The 20,941-nt window shown below is 40.8% G+C and overlaps 1 protein-coding gene across 1 annotated transcript in view; it reads right to left on the bottom strand.

Annotated features, from left to right (window-relative positions):
* The window catches only part of crppa (CDP-L-ribitol pyrophosphorylase A), a 45,982-nt gene that overhangs the window by 3,539 nt on the left and 21,502 nt on the right, over positions 1 to 20,941 (bottom strand). Inside the window, exons 7-9 of the mRNA XM_051407648.1 lie at positions 20,777 to 20,854; positions 20,482 to 20,574; positions 15,648 to 15,779 (exon numbers count right to left, since the gene is read on the bottom strand). Coding sequence (XP_051263608.1) covers positions 15,648 to 15,779; positions 20,482 to 20,574; positions 20,777 to 20,854 — 303 coding nt within the window. The remainder of the gene's footprint in view (positions 1 to 15,647; positions 15,780 to 20,481; positions 20,575 to 20,776; positions 20,855 to 20,941) is intronic.

Here is a 20,941-nt window from a genome sequence, read left to right as displayed (position 1 = left end):
GTGACAGGTCTACCTGCTGTTGACCTATGTGTGCACAGTTTGATTGACATTAAATGCAGCTCTGTGATGACAAGCTTTCCTGCTTTCTTCACAGCCATTGGACAAAAGCCACAGTTTAGTCCTGCAGTGGTTTGAGTTTCGAAAACTAGAGCCAAAGAGTGGAACATCATCTCAACATGTTGGACACGGGACAAGAGATAAAAATGCCGTGCAGTCACCTGGGCACCCAAACAACTGAGTACAGTAGTCAAAGTTGATGCAGGAAGTTCTTTTTAAGCGATGTTGCCATGCTCTCAGATCTCAGCATTAGACCTTTTTCACAGCAGTCACTTTGACATGTCATAGCAGGAAAAGAACAGGTCGAACTAATGATTAACGATGGCTCTGCTCCATTTGGGTGTACTAGTAAGACTTGACAGTGAGCCAGGGCGGACAACACCAGGGGTCTGGAACTGCACCTAACTGGAATGCAGCCTTTATTAACGTTATTAGTTCCACTTTTGTTTTTCTTGCTAGGAGACGTTAAAACGTCGTAAAAAAAAGGCCCATTACTTTGGCGAACGCAACGTTATCAGAATAGACAAAAGCAACGGCCAAACCTACGAAAACCTGATCCAAGTTGTAAAAAAATCGTAATTATCCTTTAAAACAGGATTAGATCTGACTTATATTATTTCACCAGAAAAACACCAACCAATTTGACACTCTTTCTTCTGGGTCTATAACCAATTTTATCAGCCAGCTCTCAAAAGGCAGGTTTGCTTAGAGTGAAATAAAATGATTTAAGAAGGCTTAAGAAGGATTTTCACAACACTTTTAATGTCATAACATCCACAGAGAGGAACATAAAAATATATTAAAAATACATCCCTCTAAGATGACAAAACAACGATGATTTGTGATCTGGAACATCCTATTTAACATATCTTCAGATCTGGCTTCCAAAAGCATTTATCATTACAACTATGTGCCAGAAGTTTAACACATTTGGAGCTGAGTGTATGATCAACTGGAGAAAAATAAGCTTTGTCTCACTCTGTTCTTTCTCGATCTTATAGCCCAACTCCACCGGCCAGCTCCTAACAGCACGGTTTGTGCAGCGACTGGACGGGAATGTGACGAGGTGTGAGAGCGATGAGCGTGGAATCTGGCCTGACCGTGGTTAATGGGAGCGAGAGACCCGGGATCCAGAACTCCCGGAGCACTTCTCCCTAATCAGAACCAGCGGAGGGGAGTCAGATGACATGGATTTTCCACACCAACTGACTGAAGGGGGAACTGAGGCACTGGAGTACAGATCAGCGACTCCAGCCTCTCATTGATTAAAGCAACACGGGGGAATTAAAAAAAAAAGATGAAATCAAAATATGATAGCTTTGAATGGGCTCCAGAAGCATCATGTGTCAGCATCTACAATCTTTTCTTAATATGCTTTTAGATTTACAATTTGCTAGACCTTTGAAGAATCAAAGGAAATGGAGTGAAGGAAAAACAGTGAGGCTTTCCTGTTTTTCTTTACGATGTACCCAAGTCATTGTTCTGTGGCTTAATCACTAATACGAAGCGATGAGGAGATGGGCCAGTACATCTGCAAGCAGTCAACAATTGCAGCTGATAGCACAACGTTGTCCACATATCCTCAGGAACATGCATAGGGTCATCAGTGATCACTCAGGAGCTCAGAGCGAGCTAGCAGTTCTACTAAAATCTGATTGCATCTTATCATTGTTTACACCATAAGCAATCAGATCAAAGCATTCCTCCGACTGTTATCTAAAAGCTATTAGATCTTCACATGGAAAGTATCTGAGATGTTACATGTGTTCGGAGGAGCTAAAAGGCCACGGGGATGATAAATGTGATGAGCACGATCATTGGCCGATTACCACCCAAGTGCATTGATGAGGACCATGGGAAAGTCACGAGAACTCCGAGTGTCTCGGGCATATTGAAGACAGCTACAGCCATTAAACCACAGCTAATGACTCTATTATAGAGGCCTGTTTTCTTACAGGCAGAACAAAAAAACACTTAAGTTTGCACACGAGAAAATAAGAAAAAGCAAAAGGCAAGTCAAGATCACCAAGGAGGATCAAAGTTTTAAGCCTGTCTAAGCCCTAGTGCTGAATTATTTCCACTCCAGATATGCGTCCTTTGAAATATGAATCATGCTTCATAAAACAGCGTTATTAAATCAAGTAGTTGCTTGCACAGTGGAACACAAATACGACTTGAGCTCTTCATTGACTCGTGGCACAGCTTTAAGTAGTCACAACTGCCACTCAGGCTGCAAATGTGGTCGAGAAAAAAGCACGACAAAAGGGTAGAATTACTTAACAGCAACAAACTCCGAGGCTTCAGAGACATTTGCATATTTAACTGCTTTCAGGCTGAAATCTATATGAGTTGAGCGTGAGGAACATGTGAACTGATTGATCGCCGCTCAGGAAAGAGCTGCAGTACACTCCAGTAAGTGGATGGTCTTGACAGACAAGAGCTGGTACCTCTCCTGACCCAGGCTTTGCTGCCGATGGCGGGGGTGGCGCTTCGTTCAGCTTGTGTCTCCTCTTTCCACTGAGGACCATCCAGGATGAATAAAGCAGCTTGCTAATGAGCAGCTCACTGGCTCATTGTTATGGGCACGCAAACATCCATGAAAAAGAATACATGTGTTGGGTCACACAAGACAGCACGCACGCATACGAAAGACAGAACACATGCACAGACTGAGTAGACACTTCATAAGCATATGTGTACATGTGAACACTCACACTCACACACACACACACACACACACACACACACACACACACACACACACAAAGAGGTGGAATGTGATCCTGAAGGGATTTGCATGTCTCCAGATCTTCATCATCATCACAGCCTATGTCCTCCAGCGTTGACTAAGACGATTTTCCGCCGTCTCTGTCCCAGTGTCTCTTCCAGCAGGATACGGAGATGGAGAAACTGGTTAGCGAGCGCTCGAGGCTTAATATTTCTCGCTGTGGCAGCGTTGAGACAAACAGAACTGGAGTGGTGAATTTCGACAGACATGAGATAAAACCTGAAGTGAAGGCGTAACCGAGTCTTTGAGATGAAAACCGCACGTGGATTAGTCTGATTGCTGGAGCTATTTGAACTATAGGTGCTTTTCACCTGTTTATAGTGTGAAATTAATCCTCATATGTTCCAAAGACAGAAATTTCTTCAGGAGCCAAAGTCTAAGTGCAGTCAGCAGGAGGGTATTTTATTTTATTTTAAAAGTGCTCGTTTTTACGAGATTCACTTTACTATTATTAGACGTGAGGAAACCTCACTTTCCACTTCATAATGATTAACTGCCACAAATCCTCACTTAAAGGATTTCCCAGCCAAAAGTATCATCATTTATTCACATTAGTGGCAGGACTATCACCAGTAATGTATGCCATATTAAATGGGAAAGTGACACATTTACATTTCGAAACGCAGCACTTTTTTCCACTGACAGCAGAGCCTCTGCTACATCGATTACTGACACATCCAATCCCTTGGTGGCCTAGATGGCATTTATATAGCTCCTCTTGACAGATTTCACATGTAAAAATAGAGACTGTTAGCAAACAATATATGAACTGGTATCAAGGGGAAAATACCACTGGATAGGAGTCATAGATGGAGAGAGTTCTGGGGACTTTAGGGATGTTCAATATTTTATTTTTACTTCATGCACCAAGAAGCTAAATTCCAGTCCAGTCAGGTCATGTTACAAAATTAAGTGAGAGCATTGTTTTAATATATAAACAATGCAATATATAACCGTTTGACTGGGCAGTAACTAAAAGCAAAATGTTCTCAATCACTCCCATGTGTATGAATGCACAAACACATGCAACAGCCCTGTTATTCCAAACTGCAACCACAAGTTTATGGAATGGAACTTCAATCATTAACTTCTATTTTTGCTTACTGTTTAAAGGGAGGATTTTGACAAGCCGTGAGGTGACAGGTCTTTGAAACACAGAGCGAAGGGGGAAGAATGGGGGAGGAAGGCATCGTTGGACCACACAATAAGCAATCCTCAAACTCTCTCTACTTTTAAATGCCACAGTTGCAATCAACCTTTCCATCTAAGAGGAGCGCGCAGCAGCACTTCTGCCACACAAGAAGAGCCTGCTTTGAAGCTTAAAGGTTTCAGGCAATTAGGACCTTTAACAGTGACAATTTGTATGCCTCTGTCATTTTCCCGAGATCCCCAGCCCTGGGGAATGCTGCTGCTGAGGGATTCCACTTCTATTCCCTTCATGAAATGCCAAGAGCGCCGGGTCCTAATTGAAAAACAGCTTACGGAAAATCTTGGCGAAGAGCCCGAGCCAAGAGAACTGGAAAGAGTTGTTAGAGTCACACCAGCTACCATAACCAAGGTAGCCAAGAACATTTTGAACGTTTTTACCGCCTCTTTTCATCATCCTAATGTTTTACTGTCACTGTATTTTTGCCTGTGACATGAGGGTGCTACAGTACTAATAGTTGGAGCATCCACTTGAGGGCAGTATCATTACTTGCATTGAGGCCAGACACCATTCTCCACTATGAGAGTCTTAAAAGCTAAAACCACCACCTAGCATTGACTTCAGTGAGCATTACTCTGACTTCTGCTCTTTAATAGATGAAGTAATTTCTCAGAAAAACTCTCCCCAAATGACCTGTGTGTTTTGAATCCCAGTGATACAATACGGCTAAAAACACCTAGTGCTTTGGACTGAGAGAGGATAGTGTTTCAGGGCTTCTGACAGCTCGTCCCAGAGCGGGTATTGTGGTCATGCTGCCCTTACTCCCCTCCGTGTATCATTGAAGACAGGCAGTAGCTTGGGGCTAAACTGCGAAGAGAGAAGGGGCAACAGGTCCAATTACTGGCCAGTCCAGAAGTCTGATTAGAGCCCCAAATCTTACACTGCTATGGTCCTGTAGAGACTCATTTGATACGATGAAAAATGGTGGCAGAATGACTTAAATCTTTCAGTAAACTTAGAAATGCCACAAGGGGAAATACAGAAATCTAGGTAAGAGTTCTGCATTTAAATCTTTTATTCCTTAACAGCCAATGCCCTCCTTTTATTTTCCTTTAAGCAGCTTCAAGGTTGGTTATTCCACTCTGTCTGACAGTGTCATATAGATTCTCCTCTTTACCAGCTTTTTATTCAAGGTAAACAAGGGAAATAGTCAAAGCCAAGACTCTGTTTTTATGGCTGGAAATATTCTAGATGTCTTGTGCATCTTTTTACACACATTTCTCCCAAAAATTCAGTCTGACATGTTCGGTATTTTTGGAAACATTGCTTTCTACACTAAAGTTTGACATAAAGATCTGTGGGTTTGAATAATATTTGGCTGCAGAGTGTGTTTGTAATGACTGCTTAATTACTGATGTGATTAAAGAAAGAAGTAAACAAGATTAAAAATTAAAAAAGTAAAAGTAAAATATTCTCAAATATCACAGGTAAAAGTATTTATTGTGAAGGAGAGTGTTTTCTTGTTAGGTATAAACCTTTATTTATTTTATAGTTTAGGGGGATTTTCATGGTTTCAGATCAATTCAACAAAAAAGGAAGAAAAGAAGAAGGGAAAGAAAAAAGGTAAGATTGTGAAGGAGTGTTAACGTTTTGTTTTGGTAAAAATAGCAATACAACAAGGAAGAATACTACCAGTAAAATGTATTTGCATTTTATACAAATTTCCCCAGGTCAGCCTGATATATTTGGTATCTTTTGAGCTTGTAATGACATACCAGCGTACAATAAGTGGGATTAAAAAAGTAGACTTAAACAAAGCAGCAAAAATATATCCTCAAATATCACAAGCAAGAGTAGTAATTGTGAGTGTTAAACTTTAGCTATAGTGTGCTAGTTCAGGGGAAGAAAGAAGGGAAAGAAGAATAAAGTAAGAGAGAACATATAAAAGAATTGAGAAAATCTAAAAATAAATTCTCAAAATTGTACATAAGTTCTGTACTCACTAAAAAAGTACAGTTTTGCTGCTCAGTGAAAACATTTATTTCTAGTCCCTAAAAAAAACCCTAAAATGAAATGTTAGCTACTGGCGCTCAGTCAGTAGAGCTGGCGACCCATGTACGGAGTTGCTGCAGTGGCCCAGGTTCGAATCTGAACTGCTCCCCTTTCCTGTCTATCTACAGCTGTCACTATCAAATAAAGGCAATAAAAGGCCAAAAAAATAACTTTCATATATCATCAATATATATGAAATAAGGGTGAGCTAAAAATCTTACTAAACTTTCTTGTACACTTTTGACGTATGATAATGAGCCAAATACTGACTGGAGAGCAGGAGACAAAGGGAAAGAGGATCAATGATTATCTAAAATGGAATGAATCGAAGATTACTTATAACCCCGCCAAACCTTACTTAGGCAGTTGAATGTACATTAAAGTCCACAGAGAAGAGAGAAAACCTCCACACACATAGATCCGGTCGGTTCTAATATTTACTGCTTCGCTTTGGATCTAAACAACCTTCAGATTATAGATCATGCTCACACTGAAAGGTCAGCCACAAATATAAAAAATTGCCTGGATCCAAGCTGAAAGACAGAGAGCTGAAGTGGACAAAGATGACAGCGACATTAGCATCATTTCTTACTCCTTACAGATGAAATGCCCCCAGGGAATGTGTTTTATTGAATTTCGCCAAGCTATTTAGAGTCGTTGCCTGAGTGTCTGTATTTTAGATACCCGTGTCGTTCCCACTCGCCTCACTTCATCTGAATGGGATTGTAATGTAGGAAAATGAATAAGTCTGTATCCCACCCCACTTTTGTGTGGCTGAGTTCCCTCAGACTTTCCAGCCATAGAAAAGGCAAAGTTTTGTATTGATAACTGCTTTTCAGACCCCATTGAGAGAACAATTGCTGCCACACAACTCTTTCACGGTACACTGGTAAACCTCTTTCAACACGGGTTTCCAAAATATCCTGTCTAGGGGCATCCATTGGGCAAACATAGCAGTTTGTTAGTCACGTCTAATGAACTACTTCTCTTTCTGTGTACCCTCTTCAGAGAAGGCAAACCCTGCTAAGAATGGGACTTCCAGGGGGTCTGTCGTTCCACTGGATCTCTTCAGTGAGAACTTTTCCAACAAGCTCTTGTGAGAGACGACATTGTTTGAATTCAACTCACCGAAAGACATACCTCAAAACAGTAAGCAGAACAATGGATCTTTAGTTTAGGAAGATATGAAAGGCATGGGTGGGATTTATGAAGTGGGACATACCAAATCCCACATGCAGTGAGAGAGCCCCAAGAGCAACCACACCCTCCACAGATGCCTAATTTACTTATCACACTGTATCGCTTACACCAAACCAGGGAAGCCAAATACAGTCTATATTCCAGGCCATCTGAGGTCAGGTGCAGGTGCAGGAATATTTCACTAAACAAGACATTTATTACAACCTGGTTTTCAGCAGCAGACATCCTGGCCAAGGTTTAGTGCCCTCACTTCCATCCTTCATACAAGCATGAGATTGTAATCGCAGTAGGCCGTAAGCCAAACATACAAACATAGGTGCAACACTGTGTTTTTGTACTGCTGTCAAAATATCGGTGTACCGCAGACTAAACATCGGGGGATACAGCCGGCCATGTGGCTTGACAGATGTAGTGTGAGAACAAGAAGGGACCTCTACAAGAAACTGTTAAGGAAAATCATTTTCACATGACACTTCATGAGAAAACTCCAGGACTGTGAGACTCATTTCAGGACTTTAAATACAAGAGCAGATATAAGTTCTTGAATCCTACCTTGAAATCTGGTTATTTATAACTTCATAAACTTCCAATTGGGGTTTCCATCAGAGCAGGAAATTTGATTTTAGCATTGGGGCCCAAATCCCAAAACTCACCATCCGTTTTTACTTTTTCACCAACTGATTGAACCTCCCAACTGCTGGGGACGACCTCCAGACAACTTGGTTGGTCATTACCTTCACTTAAGTTATGCTTTCAGTCTGAATCAGTCCGGTTTAGTTTTCCAAAACTTTGTGGAAAGTTAGGCCATGAGACAACAAACAAAAGTTTGACTTATGGTTGTGCGTTAAGGGGCTTCAGCGTAGTTACAGCATGTGTAGGCTCTGTGTCTAGTGTTGCATTTGTAGCGTTGTGAACTAGAAATCAAAACCTATGACATATATCTACAGCAGTTTAACCCTTTGCATCGAATATAAAAACAGGCTAAATGATTATGGTTTGATGAGGATTGGTGAGCTCCACCATGTGGCCACTTTAAGTTGTAGTTGTTTTGGTGCGACAGTCGCACATAGGTAAGCGAGCCCGGGAAATAAAATGGCTAAATCCCTGCAAAAGAAAAGGAAACAGCTGCTACCTTGTTTATGTTCATACAGCACATAGCTCGGGAGCCAGTTGTTGTTGTTGTTTCACCTAGTGACAGGAACATGGTAACACTATTATTTAAATAATTTTGATTGTCTAGCCTTGAGGTACATGCCCTCTGAGTGCTTTCTACTTTGCCAAATGCACCAGCCTCCAGTACAACCAGTATAAGTTTTACCAGCATTTTGGGGAACCTGGTGATACTTTTCCTAGTCTGTATATACTGTGTGGTATTCCGCAGCTATTTTCCACCGCACCCAACCAGACAAGCGTGTGTACTGAGAGGTCCCTGCAAATAAAAGCAAAAGCAGAGCAGGAAGGTGAGCGCCACAAAAACAATCTTTGATGAGGCCCGTGAAATGAGAGCATAATCCCTAGAAGAAAACTCAAACCAGGACTACTGTGGGTGGTCAGAAACAGCTCAAAACCAAGTGGCAAAACAAACACACACGTATGTTTTGCCCTTACTCTGAGTGATTGAATGTTTACAAACTAATTGTGAAGAGCTGGCTTACATTAATCTTCCATAAGGACATACAGTCTGTTTGTAACACTGATTCTCTCTTGGAATGTCATTTCCAAATTGTCTGTAAGAGCTTGCGTCAAGTCACATCAGCCCAAACAGCGCGCTTGCTGGTCTTTTTAATCTACGAAATCAAAGCTGAGTAAACAGCGCTTTGGTATGTCTAATTCCTTGAGCCAAACTCCAGCGGTCAAGTTTCACACATACCGACACACATCTGGAGCACTCTCGGCATGGAAGATCAAGCTTGATATCCTGCACATGTTGCGGCAGTGCGAGTCTATCCCAAGGCTCTGACCCTAACACTCTACAAATACATCACTGTGGAGGGAAGCGATCCCCGGGCTTCTGTCTGTATGGAGATGTCAGGATTCCACTGTGGAAGCCAAGTGCTCTCATCCACATTTCCAGGGGGATCTTAGATAAAACGTAAAGACATAATTGTCAGAACAAAGACAAGTACTTAACAAACAGCAGGGAAGGGGCAGGGTGGATATTGGACTTTTATTCAGACGCTATGTGCAGTGGATCAAGAAGACAACTCGCCAAATCTGTCAGCTCTCCCAGAGAAGATTGTTGGGGTAACCAAAAACAGCTTCACAAAACGCCACGTCATTTCTTTCTTTCCTCCATCCGCGCTGCTTTCTGCAATGTTTTGATTAATTTATCTAATGTTCATTCAGTTAAGCATCACTTCTAAATGCAACTTAATATCAATAGCGTTTTTTTCCTCCTTACTTAAAATTCCTCCTCTGCGGTCAATAGACCAAGGCTAGCCAGAGTAGCTAATGGCATTCGATTTCAGTAATCGCATCTGTCTCGTAATGGAGACAACTCCTTATTTCGAGAAACAGGCATGATGATAGTCTCTCAGAGTATATTGAAGGTTCCAACACTCTTTCATCACAGAAAATATAACACCAGCAACTTATTCATCTGAGGACAATTGTTGGATTTACTAAGATAAAGGTCGGGAGTGTGCTGAGACAGCAGAGACGGCAGCCATCCCTGATCTCCCTTGACCCTGCCAGGGTGCGAATACATAGGTGTCACAGCAAGAGCCTCGGTTGCTTGTGTAGGGTTTCACCTGTCTGCCTTGTTGGACCTAAACAGGATAAGCTGCGTATGTTGCTTGACAGATGTAGTGTGAGAAAAAGCGGGGACAAAGACCTCTGGAGAAATAATTTTCCCTTGGCCCTTCATTTATAAAATTCTCCAGGAGTGTGTAATTCATTTTCAGGGAATTAACTAAAGGACCAGGTTGCAGTTATGGAAATTTGCAGTGAAACCTGATTGTTTATGACTTTATAAACTCTGGTTCAGACTCTTTCTAGCCATGCTAACTCTATGAATGACAATGTCAGTCAGTCGATCAGTCTGGTCCTCCACTTTGGTTCGAACTGAAACCGTTATATGGATCGCTATATATCATTACACATACAGTACATTCATGTTCCCTATTATGGAACATAAACTAAGATGGTGAACACTGTGAACAACATACCTTCTTAACATCTGCATGTCGATATTGTCATTGTGAGTCGGTTAACATCTTGATGTATGCACGTGCCCAAGTACAGCCTTACAGACGTTAACGTGGCGTTAGACCTATAGTCTTATTAAAACAGGTTGGCTCCTTAACTTTTTGGCTGGTGACGCCTTAAAATGAATCAGATAAAATTGTCTGTCACATCCTTTTGCACAAATTTCCCACCCATGCTTCCATTCGTGCAATGCTGTGCCTCTCAACTCTAGCAGAGGACAACTGTTGGATTTAGCCTGAGAAAAGTAGTGAGTGTGCTGAAACCACAGAGACAACAGTTTCATGATCTTCCTTGACCCTGGCGAGGGTACAACTCCACGAGTGTCAAAGCAAGAGCTTCGCTGGGTCGTGTACGGTTTCACCTGTCTGCCTTTCAGACCTAGATCTGAACAGGTAGAGGAGAATAGACCTTTAGAGTCCTCTCCTTTTCTTCCTCCCTCCCCTCCCTCTTCTCCTTTCTCTCCCTCTCTTTTCTTCCCGGCCGGCTAATCTCTTCTCAGGTTTAGGATTCCCGGTCCGGGCTCTTTGAGGAGGAGGAAATATGGGGTTGGGTAAACATCAGGGCTCTCACTGCAGGGATTACAACACCCATATATCACCGTGACAACTCCCTTTTCAGCGGATGACAAGTCGCCAGGACCCTGTGCGAGGAGGGATCCAATGACACTTCCTATTGCCACTGCAGACACTGATAGCATATACCGTCACCGTTTTCACAACATCGTGTCAGTTTATGAGGATCCGGTGTCTGCATATTCTCAGCCAACATCTTTGGATCAGTTTGAGGTTTTCACACATTATCGCACCTGATGTTTGGCTTGTGGGCATCTTCAGAGGGGTAACAACACAAACGGAAAAAGACTCTAGAGAAGTGCTTTGATCACATGTCCTTTCAAAGAGACTGCTGTTCATTGTCCGTGACTCCATTTCACTCTCTCCCCTCGACGAAGTGAAGTGGCACACATGGCGACACGCTGCTGGATGCATTGTGCCTCGGTGGTTGGGTATTACTCTGAATAATGTGAAACCATAGTCAGGCCTCATTTGAGAAAATCCACTTTTTATCCAACAAGACATCCCTAAAGGTCAATGAGGTGGATCCTTTTCCCAACCTCTCTGGGACGAACACAATTCCATGTGCTCATGCATTTTAACTGTCAAAGGTTAAAATTCAATTAGCCAAATGGCCGTACTTTTCCAAAGAGGTGGGTGCGTCCAATAATTCCTCAGAGTGATACATAATGAGAAACAAGGGACACTTAAATGTTCTCCACGGTTGTTCTTCTCACTGGTGTGCAGTTGACAACAACCAGTCATGTCAGAGCAGAGAATGAAATCATTTAGGGAGGAACAAAAGGGGACTCAGAGTTTATGGTGGATTATCTTTAACAAGGTTTTGTATAGAACTTTGGAAAAATTACACAAGTTACTGATGTCACACCTCGTTTTACTGTCCATGGCAAATCGAGGGCACCTGAACAGGTCAAAACTTATCATTAAAACTTGAGTTTTCATCTAGTTTATAAGAACTGCTAACAACTACAGACGAGTCGCATTCAAGAATCAAATCACATTTAAACTCTTGCCTAAAATACATAAAGAGGTACAGGAAGAAGATATGTTTAGGATACGTGCACATTTTTTATTCATGTTGACAGGATTTTAAATATTTCCAGTGACATGCAGCTCTGACTATAAGATTCAACTATTGTATACTGGCAGCATGTCTCTGTAAATGGCATTCTGAACTTTAAATCCAGAAAACTTGCCTTCACCGACTGCACAAATATTATTCTTAGCTTTCATGAGACACTCTTTGACACAAGGCTTTTGATGCCAGGTTAAAACTGAGCACATTTCTCATAATATTTACCCAGTTCAGTTTTTCTACAATGGCTGCCTGATATTTAACGAGGGAGGTGAATGGAGGGTGGTGGGGGGACACGAAGGGAAAGGACAGGTGTTGCAGACGCGTTCATTTGGTTAGAGCTGGTACTCTAGTGCCACAATTAGTGGTTCTGATTGTCATATATTGCATCTTTAAGTATGGAGGTGGAGTCAATTAGCTTAGCTCAGATTAGTTAAGGCACATAACCCGCAAAACCACGACTTTTGTTTGTGTATGGATTAAATAAATGAGATACACTCTGTTAATTAAAAAGAGGTGTTGGTAGGTACATATTTTTAACTTTTAACTTTGAGCCAGGATTGCTATTTTGCCCTGTTTCCAGTCTGTATGCTAAGTTATGCTAATCCCTCCAGGCTCCAGCTTCATACTTAATGCATAGACATGAGAGTGGTATCGACCTTGTCCTCTGACACTTGGCAGGGACACAAATAAGCAAAACCAAAAATGCATACTTTGATTGCTACATGTGGATAATCTAGCATTAAACAATTAATTAATCCATTAAAATCCATTAAAAAACAGTAATTCAGATTAAACTGGCACATTCCCCAAGAAGGTACAGGTTTTTTTTATTGATTCACCATGTGCTTGTGGCTCATTGGTTCATGCTTTTTCTCATGGGGAGATATTTTTTGTTGTTATAAATTATTTATGACGTCTTTTCTGCGACATGTCTTACCTACACAAATGAATGACTGCCCTATCTGGTCAGTGTCAGTTCAGCCCACACTAAACTCCTGTATCAACCTACATTAGTTTCAATACCTTTGTAACACATCAGATTTTCACACAGTCAGAGAAAGTAAAATCGGTGTCCTCATTAGTGCTAAAATCCTAGCACATCACGGAGCGTCCGTGCTTCCTGGCTGCTGACAGCAATGTCAGCTGAAGAATCACACACACGACTTCACTGACTGTCTTCACTGGAGCTAAGGGTGTCGAGCAGCCAACAGATACGAGTCGCGTTGCTCTGCCTCGCACTGCTCTAGGTTTTCATCACCCTTCTCTACTTCCATCACAGTTAGTTTTGTAAAGTTTACATCCTGCTATGCTGTTGCTCCTGCATTGCCTCTGTGTACAATGAAAACAAAAAGTGATTTGACCGACAAAATGTGGTTCAACTTGAATCATCGACTTTTAGGAGGCAGCGCATAAGCTTGCTCCAAATGCCAGAAAGCAGACCATTATGTTGATGTGGACCATTGTGCCTCTTTGTACTAAATGTAGTCACAGATTGAATTGGGGATTTCTTTATTTCACTCTCAGTGGTGCAGAAGATGGTATGCACACACACACACACACACACACAGAAATAAATAAAAATTTGATTCAACACACACATCGATAAACTTTTCTTTGTTTTCTTTTAATCAAAATAGCTCAACGCTACATATTGGTGAGAACATCTGATTAATATTAATTGAGTGAATGTTTGTTGATACAAAGTGAACTGTCAAATGTAACAGGAAGAATGTGTGTTTAAAACTGTGTACAGCAGCACAGCTAAATGTTTTAATTGTGCTTCTCTTCTAAATATTTTTTGAGACTTCCACACAGGGAAACTTGACCTTTCTTTGCATGGAACAGAAAATGTAATCCAGGCTGTTTTGTTGTAGTGAAGACACAACATGCCAGCCTTCATGTGATTTTTCTGGATGTTGAAAATACAGAATTTTACAGCAACAAAGTTATCTAATGGCTCATATAATCACAGTACCATCTCAGATGTTTATGGTGTTCATAGGGAAGTTTTTCATGTTTTAATTAAGGCAACAAACTCTGAGGACACATACAAAATACAAGAAAAACTGCATTTTAATGTACAACAAGCCACCGCAGATTAAATGCGTCTTTTACTAATCAGACTGATTGCCTGAAAATGTTCACTATGTGTACATTATTGCCTGCTCTCAGATCTTTTTTTATTGAAGCCAAAGAAATAAAACAAATGCTGAATTTGTGAGCAATATTCATATATACTGTACAGCTGACAGAGGAAGTGTTGGCAGGGATCTCGACAAATATGAACATGGCCATCTGGGAAGAATTATCCTCATTATAACAAAAAGCTAACAGTGATTTATATGCGGCTGTATTCTGCTGTTCCACTATCTCATAACGATAAGCATTTTATCACGGAGAAACACGCTTATCTCCGTCCACTCCCTTCCCCTTTTCTCTGTTCTCTCTGAGGAGTTGAAGCAGGATGACTAATTAACAGCATTAGTCTCCATAATTCAGGAGAAAAGCATGATGTCCAACATCCGATAGCTGAATCAAACTCATATGTGGGCCAGCAGCGTATCGCATGATTCTCTATCAAGAATACAAAGCATCTCGTTTTAATTACCGTGACGTCAAGGGCCGACGCAGGATGCCGATTCACTGACCACAGAAGACCGGGCCTCCTCCTTCAGCTCATCGTTCAAGTTTTCTTTTGCAGGAGTGAATAAACCCCGACCTGCTCAAACATCGATTCGCCTGAGGCACAGAGGCTTTTTTAAGAACGATTTGTGAAGTGATGCGGCTGCCAAGAAACCTCATTTATCACACTGCTGCAGCCAGTCGTGAGCATAAATCATGATGGATGTCATATTTAAGGCCAACAATGCCATGAATATTCAACATTTGTCTTAGGTTTGCCCTGCACATCTGGCCCAAAAGTTGTGATTTGACTTGACGGCTTTGGTAGCATGAATCCTGACATTTCTCACTGTGCGGGATGAATAATTCTACCTTATATAATCCTGTAATTACTGAGCAGTCAGTTATGGATTTCAGGTCAACCGCATCCACCCTGATGACTCCAGTGCACACTTGGCGGGCCTCGCAGCGGATTCCCATGACACACAGCTTAATCGTGGAAGTTCAGCTTACACGTGCGGTGGCTGAGCTGCACAATGCTTTAGACCTAAAGCTCCTCTGCATCCTTTTCATCCCTCTGGCATTCAGTTGAAACAATACTGCACAACAAACATGGTGGAAGGTAAAAAGTTGACTTCCTGCCCTCTCAATCACACTGGCATTTATCCCCTCTTGCACATAAAAAAGACATACCTGTCCAAGAGTGCACACAAACTCACACATAAAGATGTGATAAAAGACAGCAACCTCGCCTGAAGCATAAAAGCATGACAAGACATTGGAACAAGACACTTAAAAGACATTTCCCATTCTGTTTTGTTTGGCCTCTCCTAAAAATGCATTCACAGCACAGGAACTCTGAGCTCCCTTTAGGAAGAAATAAAACAAAAGAATGGAGAAGATGGGGAAATACAAAGAGCTTACCTTTGATTGATGAAGCTGGATGCCGTAGAGGAGAATATTACGGAGCTTGGCTGCCGCGGCCAGGTCCATGATAGTTGCTGGCTCTGCCATTCTCTCACTGATGGACAGCTCATCTGAAGCGCTCAAATGCACCTATCAAAACAAAGCCCACCGCGCCCAATCAGAAAACCCCTGCCAATACTGAGGATCTCTTACCAGAACAGCAATTATGCCCCTTTTTTGGAGCAATTACAGCTCATTGTTAAAGCAGTCGTTTAAACATGTTGCAACTCTATAGCCCTGTTTATTTAAGGTTGTGTTCAGAGAAGACTTGAGCTGTGCCGTGCTGAGAGTAAACAGAGATTGGTTGATACATAGTCATGTCTGAGGGTATAATGATCCTCTTATTCAGTTGTAAATCTTTACGGTCTCTGGGGTTTATTTTCTCCAATTAAAGCAGCATAATCCAGACACATTGGTTCACATTACTGTGTCATCTTTAAGAATATCCAAAGCTTAGCTGATTTTCATAACCGTCTCACTGACAGAAACTTAACACAAGATTTATTCACTGCAATTATTTTGTCATATATCCTTATAGTCGGGAGAATCGTTTCAAATGTGTCAAGACATCTGCTCGAAACATGCAATTATTACACTTCTACTTTAATATCAATCATATGCTCGCTGTCATCAAGGCCACTTCGAGGTTCCTATGAGTCTACTAAAACACTGATGCCACAGTTATATTTGTGCTGACAATATCCAAAATACAAACTAACACATGCAGAATGACAGCAGCATGAATTAAACTAGAACTGCAGGTTATAGGCCTCCATCAACCAGTCAACTAGCAGTTTACTTCCATGTTTGTCCAAAGTCGTTTTTTATTTAATAGAATAGAATTAGATATAGAATAGAAAAATAGAATTAATAGAATTTAATAAAAAGGTATTTGGTCAAATTGAAGGTGTATATGTATGATTTCAGCAATATCATTCTTTTTTACTGATTAATGAAGGGTTATCGTAGATGTATTGGCTAAACAGGTACACGTTTGACGTTGATTACTATGTCGGGATGGATTCTCATAAAGAATAGCAATACAAAATGTGGTGCTTGAGTTTTGTTCTGGCATTTTTAGATGTCAAGCCTCTCTATGAGCTTCCCTACAGTTCCCTATAAAACCAACGTCTCGACTCTGTAGACTGTAGCTTAGCTAACGTTACTAACACAGGTACCACACAGGAACTTTTACAAGCAGCCAGACATGTGCTTCTGGTGATTGTCAAAGATTCTCTCATAAAAAACAGGATAACAACTGCAGTAGACATCACAGATGTGTGACACCTAACAAGACATCAGCTGGTAATATCAATAACATGAGATTCTTTCTTTGAATATCTTGCTCAAGGCCATATCACCTCGTTCTGAAACAGTGACCTTCATCAACCAGTCTGCTTCTCTGCCCTGGAGGCAACCACCCACACTTCAAACTCAATTACCCCTCCACTGATCACTACCATGTGATCAGACCTGTAATAAATAACAGGGTACGTGTGCAATCTAACAGCCCCCTGTGGAAAAAAAGGTAAGACAAAAACCTTTTGGTGCTGAACTAAGCTTCATCACTTAGAGCCGTGACACTCAGCGGCTGCTTCACGTTTCTTATAGTCACAACTTCCCAGTTCACACACATTCTAACGTGACCATGAAATCAGGTTAGACAGGGAGGAAAAATTCAACTTTAAATGATCCGTTAGAGTAATGGATTGCTTTCTTTTTTTAAATGCACTTTGCTTATGTTTGTTTTATGTCATTTAAATTATGTGTTGTAGGATTGTGTAGGGCAGCAACTAAGGAATATTTTCATTTGCGATTAAAAAATTCAAAGTCCAGGATCAATAGTAATCAGCTTACAAAGAGAAACAGCAAATCGTCACATTTGAGAATCTGGAATTAGCAGCTTTTTTACATTTTTGTTTGATCAATGAATTCAATGATTGATCAAAATTCCAATTCAATCAAAATGGCTGTTGATTGATTTTCTAGTCAATTAATACATTATTTCTGCTCTTGTGATTTGTTTTACCTTAAATTAAAGTAGAGTATAACATAGAAGACCACAGTAAACTGAAACAGAGAAGAATAGAAAGTAGTAGAAATAGAAAACAATAAAGCAGAATAGAGAATAACAAAACAAAAAAAAAAAAATAAAACTAAATAGAGTACAGCAGAGTAGGATAGGACACACTAGAATTTAACAGAGTAGAATAAAGTTGGAAGTCAGAGTGGAATATAATAGAATAAAAACATTAAAAAAAACAAAATAGAATAGAATAGAGTAGAATATAAACATGTTGACAGTGGAAGTTGTGGGAACTCTGGCGTGCTTTTGTTCTGGTGTGGCAGCAAGTCAATCCCTGTAAAATCCAGCTTCAGACTGTGTGTTTACACGTGTGAATCCATGTGTGTGTTTTCCCAATCTTTATTGAAAACTTAGTACAACTCACACAAACAAGAGAAGGGGCTTCGGTGGAGTAATGCTGCGTGACATCTGCAGTGATTGAGACTTGTCGGCCCTTTGTAAGTTTATTTCTTTCTTCTTGTCTGGCATTGTTTTGGTGTTTGCTCCGCGTGTTAGTTGAAGAGGTACATTTTCCAAATTAAAAGAGGGTAAACAGGGCTTTTTTGCAAATATTTAAATGTTTCTTGGAGCAGATTTGATCTGTTCTGATTTGATCAGTTTGTTTTAGGTTTTTCTTTCAGGTCAGTGTTAGTCTGTTAGTCGAGGACGTTGGTGTTTGAAGCCGAGAGAAGTAAGCAAGGCTGAGCTGAAGGGCTCTCCTGGGAGGTGTAGGGTTTCTAAACAGCTACAGAGCCCATCGGGGTTCCCGAGGTGGACTACAGGTGACGTTTTTACAAGCGTAAAAAAGAAAGTACATGCATCTCGAAGAAATTGAATCAGTCCTGTGCCAGATGTCTGTATTCACAAAACATGCAAAGAAAAGTTCATTCAAAGTGTGGGAAATGATACTGAGGCATGTTTAACTTCCAGAACACACGAGCCTCCGGTAGCACTTTATACACTTACTGACTTCTTGTATGTGATTGTATGTGAGTTCTTTGTACTTGGCATTAAATCTGTTAATGATTATGAATTGAATGCCACTTAATCTTAATTGTTAATGTAACAGTGGCCTAAAGAGCATAAAGTAAACAACATTCAGCACTTGAATTATCTTTATATAGTTACATATACCATTGCACATTCAAGCTTAAAGAGGTACTCCACATTAAACTACTTTTTACACATTGTACATCACATTTAGTTTTTTCCAATACGGATTGTGTGTGAAAAACACTTATTCTCCTACAACTAGCTTATATGCATCCCCCTAGAGTTGAAAGTTATCCATGATGATTAACCCTCCCAATACTGGTGGCAATTGTTGTGCCAGAACACTGGCTAACCCAAATACAATCAGATCTATCAGGGTAACTAATGCCAAAATATATTTTATGAAGTGAGTTAAAGTGAACGTATATATGCCTGGAGGAAGGGTCCTGAGTGTCTTTCAGTGCATAAAATTAAGGGGTAAATGTAAAGCATGTATGGTCATACTTTATCAGTAGGGACACCTCTTGCCTTTGTCTGTAAATGGCAGCAATTGCTCATACTGATGGCTAATTATTACGGTATTTCCAAGAAACTACTGTTCCTGCTGCATTAACATAGAAAATATCACTTCCTGTGCATCCTTAAAGGTAAGACCATCATGGAGGTACCATGTACTACAGTGTACTACACTGATATACTGAAGCAAAACAGCCATAAACTTTAAAAAAAAAGTCATAGAAGAGCAAGTAAGGGATAAAAAGTAATGAGCATAAAAAGAATGAATAAAAAGATGCTTTTGTTCTGGCGTCACAAGTTGATCCTGTACTAATGAAATCTGCTGTGTGCTGACTTGTAGCTTTATTGAAATGCCAGCATACTCAAGAAAAACCATGGCAGTGGTTTAATAGAGTAATATCTGCAACATTTGCACTTATTAAACAGAAGTTGTTGGGGGATTTTCTGGTTAAAACACAGACTCAAGAGCAGGCTCTCCAGGTTCTGTTGGCCTCCCTACCAAGCTTCATTTTTGCATTGGTCCACTGATCCAAGTTAAAAAGTTAAAATCACCTCTAACAAATTCAAGAAATTTGTTTTCTCCCTGTAACTTTTGCATGTAAGCGTTGCTGTGCAGTTGATACACGATAGCCCCTGAAAGTCATTCATTCTTCTTCAGTGGTTTACAAATCTGTCCTTCAGACAACAACAACATCAGTCCACTGACAGCAAGGAATGGAAACAAGGGTCTGAGGGTAGATTTGGACACGTGGAATCTCAGGTGGCATTTGAGCCAGTCTAGCACGGCAACAACTGTCTGTCGGTCAGTCCACCACTTTGGTCCAGACTGAAAACCTACTGGATGGAATTCCATGATATTTTGTACATTCATGATCCCCAAAGGAGGAATCCTGTCTTTGATACCCCAATTTTTTTATCTAGCGCCACCACAGGGTTCACTTTTGCTATTCATGTTCCCCTCAGGATGAACTCACTTCCCTTACATGTTCTTCTAGTGCCTCCATCAGCTCAAAATACCTCAGACTGCCATACAACAAAACTAATGTAACTCCCATCAGCCTCAGCTGTACTTTGTGTGTAGTGTTAATTAGCAAATGATAGTATGCTAATCATGATACCTGTATTACTTCAGCATGTTAGCACTGGCATTGCCATTAACTGCCTCAGAGAGCTGCTTTTTTGTAAAATGACTGAAGCAAAATCGATGCGTGAACTCACCCAAATGACGACCAGCGGATGGAGAAGAGCCCGATTTGCTGCCTCCAAATCCGTCAACAAGGCCTCCAGTTCAGACAGGCAGGAACGATTGACCTGAAGACCAAGGAAATCCAAAAGCAGATAAGTACTTTTGAGCAAAGATGATTTTTTTTCTCCATGATAAACAGCAAGATAAGAAGCATGCTACAAGCTCTTAATCTAAAATCTACACACTCCCTTGGCCAGAACAGATCATGAATATTTACAGGGACATGTTTCATTTCTGAGCATAGTCGTAGCTAAAATGGGAACTTACAGAAACCTGGATGAAGTTCCACTCCTTTAATAGATACCTGGCGTTTTCTCCCATCAGATCTGGGATGACATCCAACTCCTGCAACACAGAGATACCCTGATGTTAAATATTCAGTTCTGCTTGTTACAAAATCCTGAGTGATAACGCTTACAGCAAGTGCTGCAG

This window comes from Dicentrarchus labrax, unplaced genomic scaffold (genome assembly GCF_905237075.1).
Source record: "Dicentrarchus labrax unplaced genomic scaffold, dlabrax2021, whole genome shotgun sequence".
Classification (NCBI taxonomy): Eukaryota; Metazoa; Chordata; class Actinopteri; family Moronidae; genus Dicentrarchus; species Dicentrarchus labrax.
The sequence above is the reverse complement of the archived record's forward strand: the minus strand, read 5'-3'. Positions and strand labels throughout refer to the sequence as shown.